Below are 12,118 nucleotides of genomic sequence, written 5' to 3' on the forward strand. Positions count from 1 at the left end.
TTAGTGTTATACCTTAGTTACTGGGCTGTTACTGGACTGAAACTCCTGTTGGAGTTACATTCTTTCGATTCTCCTCCCCATCCCTCAGGGAGTGGGGCGGGGGAAGAAAGGGCGGGGGGTGTAGACTGTGTGGTTCTGATTTACGGCCTGGGCTTAAACCATGACACCTTCTCTTAAGACTGAACAAAGATGGCGCTCTTAAATTCTCCTTGTATGTCATGTGCCTTTCTAAATATGGCTTCCTACTGGACTTCCTCCAGTGTGGTGATGTCTGTCGTGTACGGGGGAGCCCAGATTCAGTCTCACAAATGCTGGATTGACAGTAAAAATCACTTTCCTTAACCTACTTGGCTGTGCTTTCGCTAACACAAACCAATGCACATTTGGTTTTCATTGCTGCAAGGGCACATTGCTGACTCACATTCAACTTACCATTCACCTGGACTGCCAGTGCTTTCCTGCAAGTGTTTTCAAGTTGGTGCCAAGCTTGGGGTATAGTTGTTGTTCCGTACCAGGCATTGGACTTCCCATTTGCTGTTGCTGAACTTCCTGAGGTTTCTATGAGGTCAGGTCTGCTGAGGTCCCTCTCGTGGAAACCCTACCAATCTGGGATAGACTGAAAACTTCCAGAAGGGTGTGTTCTGTCTCCTCATTCAGATTGTTGCTGAAAATGTTAGTCAAGTTTAATAAAATCTGTGGTGTGGTTTAGGAATATATGTATGATAAGAACCAGTGTTAGAAATCAGAGAAGGTAACTGGAGCCAAGTGCAGTGAAGCATCTTGTGGGAAAGGATTTGTTAAGAGCCCCCACAGAAGAGTCCAGGTGTTGCTGTGGGAGCTATTGAAGAGAAATGAGTTTAAGAGAAAGCAATGAGTGTAGGAGTCAAACGAGCTGTAAATAACACTTCAGATTGTAGAGCTTGACAGAGAAGTAGGGAAGGCTGGATGACTGCTGCTGTCAAATACTGCTTTTGCTGTTTGGATATCCAGACACAGAATTAAAATTTAGAGGAGGAATCCATTACTCCAGTCATTCCCATTCAGCCTTGTGTTGATCCACTGTGGGAACTTGGAGGGATAACCTAGGGGTATATTCCTGCCTTTCTTAGTGGTATCCAGTGCCAACTCCTGCTCCTTTCTAATTCCGAGCACCACAGTTTATACGGAATTGTATATTTTTCTGCTTTAGTTTCTGTTTTTAGGAGGCTGTTGGCTCTTGAAGAAAGAATGGACTGTTCTTCCAGTAGAGCCAACCTCTCTTCTCATTGCTTGAGTAGTACACATGGCGAGATCCTAGGAGTGGTGGGGTGGGTGGGTGGGTGTGTTCCATTTCCTTTGCAGTGTGGAAATTACAAAGTTAAATTTATCCAAAGCAAGTGTTGAACTGTTGGTCACTGTCATAGTGAGGGACAGCAGAGCTCTCACTGATTTGTCTGTTTGAACTAATGAGCTAAGTTGGAGCAGCTCAAGCTTGCCCTGACCAGAGCAGAGCTGGAATAGAACCTTAAAAGCTTTAACTAGAGCACAATTGAGGTAAAATATGAAATCAAAATAATCACTAGTGTAAGTGTAAATTCTATTCTTTTGTTAAACAGCTGCTATAATGACATTTGCTTTTCAGGTATTTTGATTAGAAAAGCAGGGAGTTAAGAAAGAAATAAATTTGGAGGGGGAGAAAAGGCACGAATAGCATTTGAATTTCCTTGTTTTTTCTTCCCCTTGTAGGTGCACACTTACGTCAACACTACTGGGGTACAAGAGGAAAGAAAAAGTCGATCAAGTGTGCATGCGCCATTGGAATCAAAGCTTTCAAACACTGAAACAACGAAAGCGAAAGAAGATCAGATGTGTACTGATGACAGAGATGCTCAGGTTCTCCTGGAGCCTGAAGGAGTCAAGTTTGTTTTAGGACCAACACCTGTTCAAAGGCAATTAATGGAAAGAGAGAAACTGGAGCAACTTGGGAGAGACCAAGTTAGTGGCAGCAGCACAAACAATACTGAATGGGACACTGGGTACGACAGTGATGAACGCAGAGAAACGCCATCTGGTAATAAACTGGTGTATGAAAACATAAATAGGTTATCAATCCCTAGTGCCTCAGGGGTCAGGAGAGGTCGTCTGACATCAACCAGTACCTCAGACACCCAGAACATTAACAACTCTGCTCAGAGGAGAACTGCGCTGTTGAACTATGAGAACTTGCCATCCTTGCCTCCTGTTTGGGAAGCCCGCAAGCTGAGTAGAGATGAAGATGACAGTTTAGGACCAAAGACCCCATCTCTAAATGGCTACCACAATAACCTAGATCCAATGCATAATTATGTCAATACAGAGAATGTAACAGTACCAGCAAGTGCTCATAAAGTAGAATTTACACGACGTCGGGACTGTACCCCAACAGTCTTTAACTTTGACATTAGGCGTCCAAGTTTAGAACACAGGCAGCTCAACTATATACAGGTTGACTTGGAAGGTGGTAGTGACTCCGACAACCCTCAGACTCCAAAAACCCCCACCACTCCACTTCCGCAAACTCCAACCAGGCGCACAGAGCTGTATGCTGTGATAGACATTGAAAGAACTGCTGCTATGTCAAGCTTGCAAAAAGCACTGCCCCGAGATGATGGTACTTCTAGGAAAACTAGACATAACAGTACTGACCTGCCTATGTGAGCCTGGGAAGCATTAAATCATTTGCACCTTTTGTGAAGTTTATAGAATTGAAGATGCAAGTATTTTGCATTTCTTAATACTAACGCCTTTTATAGACTAATAGAACTTTTTCTGCCTACTTCATGTACTTGTCTAACTAAAGGGAATTAATGTAGAGCAAGTATTCATTTAGGTAACACTATTTCATTCTACAGTAGTAGTAATTACTGCATAGCAGCATCACCACCTTTCACAGTGCCTCTTTAAATTGATTAGACTCCGAGTGACATGCCAGTTTTGAATTTATAAATATTCTGGTCTGGTGCCTATACTCGTTAATGACATTTATAACACTTTTTAAAGCCTCTTTGATATGTGCATTACTAGCAGGTAAACCTAATCTTTCAAAATACATATCTTGCATTCATTCCTCATTGAAGTGGCTCCTCCAGAATGAAATGTATGTTAATGTATTAACTCACTCGGTTTGACGTACACAAGATATATTGGTTCATCTCAAGGGGTATAAACACCACACCTTTTTTGTTTTTTTTTTTTGTTGTTGTTGTTTTTAGTTTGGTTTTTTGTTGGTTTTTTTTGTTCGTTTTGTATTAGACCACATAGACAAGAAGGCCTCTAATTCTGAAGTTTTCGTAACTTGTGTGATATTTGAGAGGTCACATCAAAGTTCGTTGATCAGAGCTATGAATGCATCTAAACCCAGCCTTAAGGTCCTTCCGCTAGAAGAGAATTCAGAGTGGTGTATCAATTTCCCTGTGAAATCTGACAACTTTAATCTCATTAAGTTTGTTTGGGGTTTTTTGTGAAGGAATTCACAGATTTGCTGTATGAATTAAGGCTCTCTTGTCATTTCTTAGTTCAGTGTGCCTTCCTTCCTTTGCATTTGTGTGGTTTTTTTTTTACCTGTTCTATAATGTCTTGTTTTGAAAGTCAACATTTTGTACATAGCTTTAATTATTGTTCAGGGTCATTATGTGTTTGTCTTACTCTCTGCATTTGACAAAGAAAGACTCTTGAAGGTCAAATGGTTGTCTTTGTCCAGTGTTGTACGTTTTTATGCCTGACAGAGATATCCCAGCTCTCCAGCAACATGCATGATTGCACAACTGGAAAGGTTTATTATGCAGTTATTGTCTTCCTCTAACACATCAGTCACAGGTTACACGGGAGGCAGGGTACTGGACTTGATAGTTCTTTATAGAAAATTGTACATCCTAGCAGTGTGCATCCATAGTTGATAGTATATTTTAATTTAGAAAGATATGTAGTAAATTATCTGAAGGTAGTATTGTCTACGAGCATACTTCTTTTCCTTTTGCAGTTGGTGAACTTGGTTTCAGTGATGGCTGCTGAGTGTAACAGGTACATCCAGGTAGAATGTTGTTTGTTGAATATGCCAGATGGACCCTTAGCAGAAGTTTTTTGTTTTGTTGCTTTTCTAGTACTCTGAATAATGTTAGAATTCTGGCAGTATTGCAGGTGCACCTTGGTACTAGCAGCAGAGGAGATTAATCTTGAGCCCGTGATTGCAAAGGAAATGACACTTCTGTGAACTGGTGTGATATAAAATAACCCTTAAACTGTGAGTGAGAAAAACGTGCAAGAAAAGCCATTTGAAGATCTGTAAAATAATTAAGGGTCTTCATGCAATATTTGAATTCAAGTTTTGTAACAAACAAACTACAATTGTTTTCTGTCTTTTAAATTGGAGTGTGTTCCCTGTTCCTTTGTTAACTTTTTTTTTTTTTTTTGGTCTTCTCTCACTTTAGTAGTGGCAGCACTAATAGCACCTGAAATACATGTCTTGCCACACCATTAATGGATACCAGGCAACCTTTACACTCTGTCATTGTTCTTTACAGACTGTATGGTACTGAAATACCAGATGCACAAAGAAAATAATTTGCAGAAGTAAAATATGGGAGTCATTGAGACCATTGTTAGGAACTTAAATGAGATTTTAAAAACAAAACCTTGTTAATAATTTCATGGTCAACCTGTGCATGCTTTTGTGATAGACATGTTGACTTGTGGGGAGACCTTGGTACTCAAGAAGGTAATGACTGTATGGAGTGAAACATTTTACAGGTCTGCAGTGCTAGTGCTCCTTAATATCTTTGCCATTGCCTCACCTTATGCTATGGACCAGTCTTGGTCTATATGGAAGAGAAATTACCAGATATTGCAAAATAAGTAGTAGGTTAATGATACTGGTGTAATTCTGGCTCTTAGCTCGGAGCTCACTTCAATTTGTGAACCGAACTAATGCTTCAGCGTGTGTTTAGAGGCAAGTGTGCTTGATCTAACCAGCTGCCTAGAAATACTTGGTTCTCATCTCTATGGTGTGGGTGTTTCAGAAACACTAATTAATTGGACTTGTGAATAAACACACCCTTGAGGCAGGGAGACAATATTCTTAATTGACAAATAGGGAAACGGAGACTTCTGGTAGATCCTGAGTGACCTGTTGCAATTACAACCACCAACCGCATCCCTCCTTATGTGTTTATCCTGAATAGTCTCAGATACAAGGGATGCTCAGAGTAATTTTTTTTAATGTTGCAAGTTTCACAGTACTTTATAGGGGTTGTTTTCTTAGCTCTGGTCCCCAGAACTGAGAACATACTGAAATTTCAACTTTCTGTAACCTTAACCGTATTAATAAGTCTGACATATTTGCCAGGACTATTTTTTTACCCTCTTAAATTTTACAGGTGGGATAATGCTTTCTTGTTTTGTGTGCACTGCAAACATACTGGGTAGTCCCAATTACCCATGCTACTCATCTGTAGCAGTCCTTATTTTCTTCCCCTTGAAGTAGATGTAGTTGCAATGCACTTTACCCTTTGAGACTTAGTAATTAGTTTTTCAGTTCAGTCTCTTCAAGGCTGTTATGTTAGGTTTAGTGTCTGTAATCTAGGATTCAGTTTTCAGCTGAAATCTCTCCACAGTATTTAGGTCATATTTATTTTGGGCCCACAGGTGTGTAGACTGAGAACCTACAAATATGTAACCATTTTCTGTAGTAACCAAGCCATGTTAAGTTTACATAAACTAGATCCTGCAAAAACGGCAACATCTCCATCGGTTATAATTTCCATCCATAACATGCAATTGGCTGCTACCCTTTAAGCACATTGGACAAGGGAAAGCCTTTAACTGTAGGTATTCCTTTAATGCAGTGATTTGGGAAAGACATACATTAGTGTATCTCTTAAACAAACCAACTGAGTTGACAAAGATGAAACAGTGACCAAAAGTATATGAAAAAGATTGTATTTATTAGAAATACAGTTAGTGAGAATTTAATCCATTGATTATGTTGGGAAAATATTTGATTTTTTTCCCAAATTGATGTCAAGAGGAGGACCAATTTTTTTAAATTTTGTGGTGTTTCTTGGTGATTCCATAAAAAAATATAAACCAGACCATTCTGAAAACCTTAATTGTCATTAGAACAGGTTTTGTTTCCCCGGATAAGTAAGTTTCCAAGGGAACGTAGCATTTTTGAAGCACTAATCCTGTTTCTACTAAAAGTCTACAGAAATTTTAGAAATGTTAAGTGTTCAAAAATACCTTTCATATTATAAACTGCTTAATTTCCCTTCTCCCTGAGATGTTTGGATATTTGTGTGTTTTACCCCTCTGACCAGGGTTTGGGTGTAAAAAGGGCCACAAAAAGGTGCAAACTGTACGGAGTCCGAGCCAATGTCAAAAAAGGGCTGTTCTTCTGTAGGTGATAGACCAGCAGTTGATTTTGCTGGTTTTATAACAGTGTGTATTGACTCAAAATCTGGCTGTCCTTGCTTTTGTTTTATACTTAACCACTTCTCATTGAGACAGGATCAGGAGAGAGCAGATTGTCTTTATTCACTGTTGGTGAAGCAAAAATGCGAGTTCTGATTAATGTCAGCTGCTTCTTTAAGCATGTAATGATGTATCTGATTTGGACCTCTATTTCTAAGCAGTATTTTCCATGTAAGGTGGGATCAATGGTGAAACTCTGTTTCTGCACTGTACTAATTTATTTAATGGCTGCAAATAAGATGAAGCTGATTTAGTAGGAACTAATTGTGGACTTAAATCTGAATTTCTCCTATTTCCCCTGAAGAAGTTCGGTCCTTCAGTGTGATAGATAAAATTAGGTATTTTTGGAATTTAATACGATCTTTCCCATCTTTTCCCTGAGGTAGCAATTCAGGCATTTATATTTGACAGTATTTACTTAATATAAACATAAGTTCTATGATGTCTTTATTTTAAATTCATATACACTCCAAAAAAAAGCAAGAAATTCCACCACAAAAAACTGCGTTAAGATGTAGTCAAGGTTCCTGATGTCCTTCTTGTAGAGCGTATACAAAAAAGATGGGAAAGTCACCAGTTAAGGTTCTTTTCGCAATCTTTAGGAATTACTTCCTCTTCAGGGCAAGATAAGTGAATAAGGAGGAAAAAACCCTCAGCTTATCAGCTGTAACTCTGACCTATGTATACAGTATGTCTTATAATACTGTGCTGTAAAGTATGTGACTAAGTCTTTCAGTTGTCGTATTAGGATATTAGCCATTAAAACATGGTGTTTACTCCAGATTAACGCAGTGTTTTGTTTGGAAATATGTAGGTGTACAGACAGAAATAGAATATGAGAGATAAAGTTACCTTCAAAGTTGATGAAACAAGTGTTGGACATTTCTATATTTTTATATACTACAACGGGCATTTTGAAAATTTTCTTTCAGTTTTAATAATTATTTAGTGTGGTTACATGCATATATTGTGACAATGTTTTCTGCTATATCCATTACTTCGGTGTAATTCTATTTCATGTAGCAAATACGTGTATATACAAAGGAGTTTATGTAAAAAAGATGATTAAGAAATAGGCTCGAGCCCTTCAGAACAGGAACCGTCTTCCTCTGTGTCTGCAAAGTGTTTCATGCCTTGGTGTCACAGCCACAGCTCACATCTGAGACCCCTGGTGACCTAATTGCCAAGCAGTGAGTGTGGAGGAGCAGCTCTTCTGCTTTCCACGAGAAGCCTTAGTACAAGTGCTGTGAAACTTACCGTGCCACACACTGGGGCTGTGCTGTACGTGGTCATGCCCAACACCACCTGCCAACCAGAATGCCCAGAGTCTATGTCTCCTCTGCTTCAGTCCTTCCCTCTGGCAGTAGGAAAGGAAGTCTGAGGCAGGAGCTTTGATGTCATCAGGGAATCTTCCTTGTTTGCAGGGTAATCCTTCTGGAGCTTGTTCAGGCCTCATGCAGTGTCCTTTGAAGCCAAATGTGTGATTTGCATTGACTTCAAGGGGCACTGGACGTGCTCCTGCAAGATCAAGTTCTGCTGACGTAACAGCTCTGTTACACCTAAAGACCTGGTTGGTCAAGTTCTTCAGGAAAGGTCTAAAAATACTGTAAAAATATAAATATATTTAATAATGTGTACTGAAAAAAAAATCCTATTTGTTGTGGTCAGAGTTCAGATTATTATGTGAATTTTGATTTCTTAGTCATACTTGCATATATATTACTTTAACTCTTATGTATGAAAGAGGAAGTGATTCTGAAGTGCGTGAAAGATCAGGATTACACCTGTTTTGTAATGGTTGTATTAGTTAGGAATGGATGTCAGCAAATCTAACTCCATATTAATGCAGTTTTTTTGCATTAGAATATGTGTGTATATCATACACCCACATTTTATATATAATATGTTATATATTTGGTACTAACTTTGTATTTTCCCTGAAATTTTGCCAAATCTCGAACACAGGTGTTCTCACTTGTAACACTTTGGTACTTAATAACTGAATGTATAAGAAATGCTCTGGTATGAAAGGAAAGAGTGTTGTCTGGTGTCCCGCAATACAGATGTCTCAACCAGCAGGCCTGTTGCCTTTTTCACATCTCGCTTTGCTGCAGCGTCATCACCTTTCGCCTCCTGACAAACAGGCTGTGTTTTAAACTCAACTGCAGACCTGCCATTACAGTACAGCTGGATACTGCGCTCGCACGAAAGCTGACTGGTAGTAGTGAGAATACAATAGTCACCAGTGTGCCACAAATGCATTTATTAAATGCAGAAATAGACACTTCTACAAAGGCCAAAATCTTATGTTGTATGTTCTTTTCTTGTCATTACATTGTATGATATTGTAAGATTATTGTATGTCCTAATTTGCATTATAAAATGTTTTTTCCTACTTAAAGGCATAAATATAGCAACTTTGTATAAAGGTAGCTTTCTAGATTTTTATTTCTTTTATATAAAAAAGTCTAAACAGTGGGAGTACCATTGCCAAATTGTTTATAAAATTTCAGTTAACTTGCCCTGTTCAGTGAATTTGCTTTTACAAACATTCCGTATTTCTTTTATGAAAAAAGTGATATTATACTATGCAGAAAAGAGTGTATTTTTATGCCATTCCACATTTATCTTAAAAAGAAATTAATTTCACTTGTTTGAAGCTGTCATTACTGAGGAAGCTTACCAAATGCACATTTTTTACATGTATCTGTATTATGACAACATTTTCCCTTTTACCAGTGCCAACTTCATTTGGAAAAAAAAAAAGGTAGCATGGCAATAAACTATTGATTTTATGGAAAATGGCCTGTGGATTACTTCAGGATTTCCCAGTGTCAGTGTTGCTTATTGTATTTCATTAGTATCACTTTTGTTGCTTTTCCTTAACTCAGTACCACTTCAGATTAACTTGTTCTACTTGCATCCCACTCATTACTCAGTGGTTGAAAAGGAACTAGAACATGCTAATGTGGAGTCTGTGAATTTTTCTCCAACCTTTTGTTTCAGTTCTGCTGCTGTTCTGTCACATCTTTCTCATGTATGTAGATTAGATATCTTTGTTGTTGTTATGGTAGTACTGTTGTTATAGTAATACTGTTGCTATCAACTACTGGTTGGTGAATCATGCGCTAGCAATTCAGATGTGCTTCTGTCTCAGTTACGAAGGGCCTAAGATACCACAAAACCCTTATGGACTTTGCTGGGATAGTACTGATAAATTCAGAAACAAAGTAATAAGAACATACAAAGTTGAAGTCCTGTCCAGAAGGCCTTGTCACTTTTTTTCTGCAGACTATAAAACTCGTGATTTATTGAAGTTCAGTATTTCCTCTTTTCTCCCAAGTCACTGTTTCAAGGCAATTGTTAATAATTTCTAGTCAACAAATGAACAAAACGCTAGAAACATCAAGAGATGTTTTGTTTTCAGAACCTCTTAAAAGACAACATGTTGGTTGTCTCAGTTCTCAAGAGAAACTCAGTTCTCAAGAAGATTTTCATAATTTTGCAGCTTTCCTAATGGGAATGGCTACTTAGCAGTTCATGACACTTAACATTTCATAATAAAGCGATACAGAGTTCAGCAGAAATTCTGGTTGCTTTTATCTTCATTTTGAACAGGAAAAAAAGGTTCCTTTCCTGATGTGATAGCAGGTAAAATATATGCAGTTAGACAATTTAATTTCTAGCAATATTATAACTGAAACATAATGCAGCTGATGTGATTCCAATTAAAATATGCATGTGCCTCACGTCCTTGAGCTAATGATGCTTTGTTCTGAAATAAAATTTTGAAGCCAGCTCAAGGTGGCATTGAGCAGCCAAGCATCAAAGAGCCGACCTTCCAGCTGTAGGTGTCTAAGGCTAGGATTTTCAGTAATGCTATAAAATGGCCTTGTTAAAATCCCTATACATAAATCAACAGTAATGTATCTGCTCATTCTCTGTTGGGAGCACCTGAAGAGTTGGATTTTGTGAAGAGTCTCTGTCTTCCTTCCTCCCACCCTCAAAATCCTATCTGCTCAGAGGCTTAACTGACTGGCCTGACTTGAAGTTAAACCTCAAACTACATGCTGTGATCAATGCCTCAGTTACTGGTCCTGGAGAAACCAGAGAGCAGTTGCTGCTCCATTACTCCTCCTACATCATTAATAGCCCGGCTATAAGCAGGAGGTCTCTATCTGAATAAAAACACTTACCAGTAGATACTGAGACACGTGGAGGTCTGGTTGAGAGTTCATCCCTGAGCAACCAAGCCTGTGCTTTGCTGAGCTCTGCAGTGTGTCGAACGGTCCTTGGGGCTGAAACATGCTCTGTTTCTTAACCGTGAAAGAGATGAGGGTATTTACAAAGGATACGCGTTTCTGAAACCATTACAATGAAGCACTTTTTCTTTTCTCCTTCACTTTTTCACAGTATGACCTGAAAAATCACCATTGGCACAACAGAGGTGAGATCACTGTGCAGCTGGAAGTGAGAGGCATGAAGCCAGCTAGTGTGGCTGCTGGGCTCTTCCTATTCTGCTGTTGCTGCTTTTACACATTAAAACATAGCTTAGCAATAAACAAAAGCTCCTTCAACCAAACTTAAAGGTTTGTTCTAGTAAGTTTTTCTATGAGAATCTGATCTTCCAAAGGCCACAGCTCAGTTCTCTGAGGCACTTTTTATTTTTCTTTTCCCAGCTCCCACCTCAGTAGCAGCAAATGTGAATTAAAATGAATCATTAGTTCAGTGCACATCTTTATAAATGCTCTAATTCTGAGGTAAAAGCACTTAACATTGTTTTAGTTGGATGTTAGCCCTAGCCAAAACATAAGATATTTTTGTACATAACAAAAATGAGGAAAACTGAAGATACTAGAATTCAGTTTGCACTCTAGTTTTCAGAACAAATTTGAGGTGTGGGAAAACATATCTAACAAAGCGAAAAGCCCAAAGAACTCCAGCAAAATACTAACAAGATGTTGGCATACTTAGAACCAGAGATAGATGTGAAGGTCGGTAGAGATCTGCTGTCTCCATTGGGATAGGTACCTACTGTCTTGGGCCAGTTTGAATCTAGAACAAAGAGATTTGTGTATATCCCAAGAGATTTGTATCTGGCAGCAGGAAGAGGAATAGCAGCTGGAATTAATTCTTGAGGAACAAATCACACAAAGCAATTCACTTTTTTTTCTTAGTAACTAACAGGTAACTAATGGGGTTTTTGTGCCGAGGAAAAGCAGCAACAGAACAAGGCTTGGATGTGGTCTTGCAAAGCTGCCAGGAGACCAGTTCCCAATTTTTTAATATGAAATGAACCATAAAATCACACAGTGGTTTGGGTCGGAAGGGACCTTAAAGCTCATCTAGTTCAAACCCCCCTGCCATGGGCAGGGACAGCAGACCAGGTTGCTCCAAAGCCTGTCCAGCCTGGCCTTGAACGCTGCCAGAGATGGGGCATCCATGCTTGTCTGGGCAGCCCGTGCCAGCGCCTCAGCACCTTCACAGGGAAGAACTTCCTTGTAATATCGAATCTGAATCTGCGCCTTTCAGTTTAAAGCTCCTTGTCCTGTCACTACATGCCCTTGTAAAAAGAATGTATGGAGTGAGACTGCTGGGGTTGTCTCCCGTTCACTACTTCTAGTTGGTGATCTGC

At 39.0% G+C, this 12,118-nt stretch overlaps 1 protein-coding gene across 1 annotated transcript in view; it reads left to right on the plus strand.

The window, feature by feature from the left end:
* Positions 1-9,285, plus strand: part of FRS2 (fibroblast growth factor receptor substrate 2) — a 58,352-nt gene extending 49,067 nt beyond the window's left edge. Inside the window, exon 7 of the mRNA XM_065668773.1 lies at positions 1,726-9,285. Coding sequence (XP_065524845.1) covers positions 1,726-2,676 — 951 coding nt within the window. The 3' untranslated portion in view covers positions 2,677-9,285. The remainder of the gene's footprint in view (positions 1-1,725) is intronic.
* Positions 9,286-12,118: the final 2,833 nt, after the last annotated feature.

The sequence above is a fragment of the Lathamus discolor genome, chromosome 1, assembly GCF_037157495.1.
Source record: "Lathamus discolor isolate bLatDis1 chromosome 1, bLatDis1.hap1, whole genome shotgun sequence".
NCBI lineage: Eukaryota > Metazoa > Chordata > Aves > Psittaciformes > Psittacidae > Lathamus > Lathamus discolor.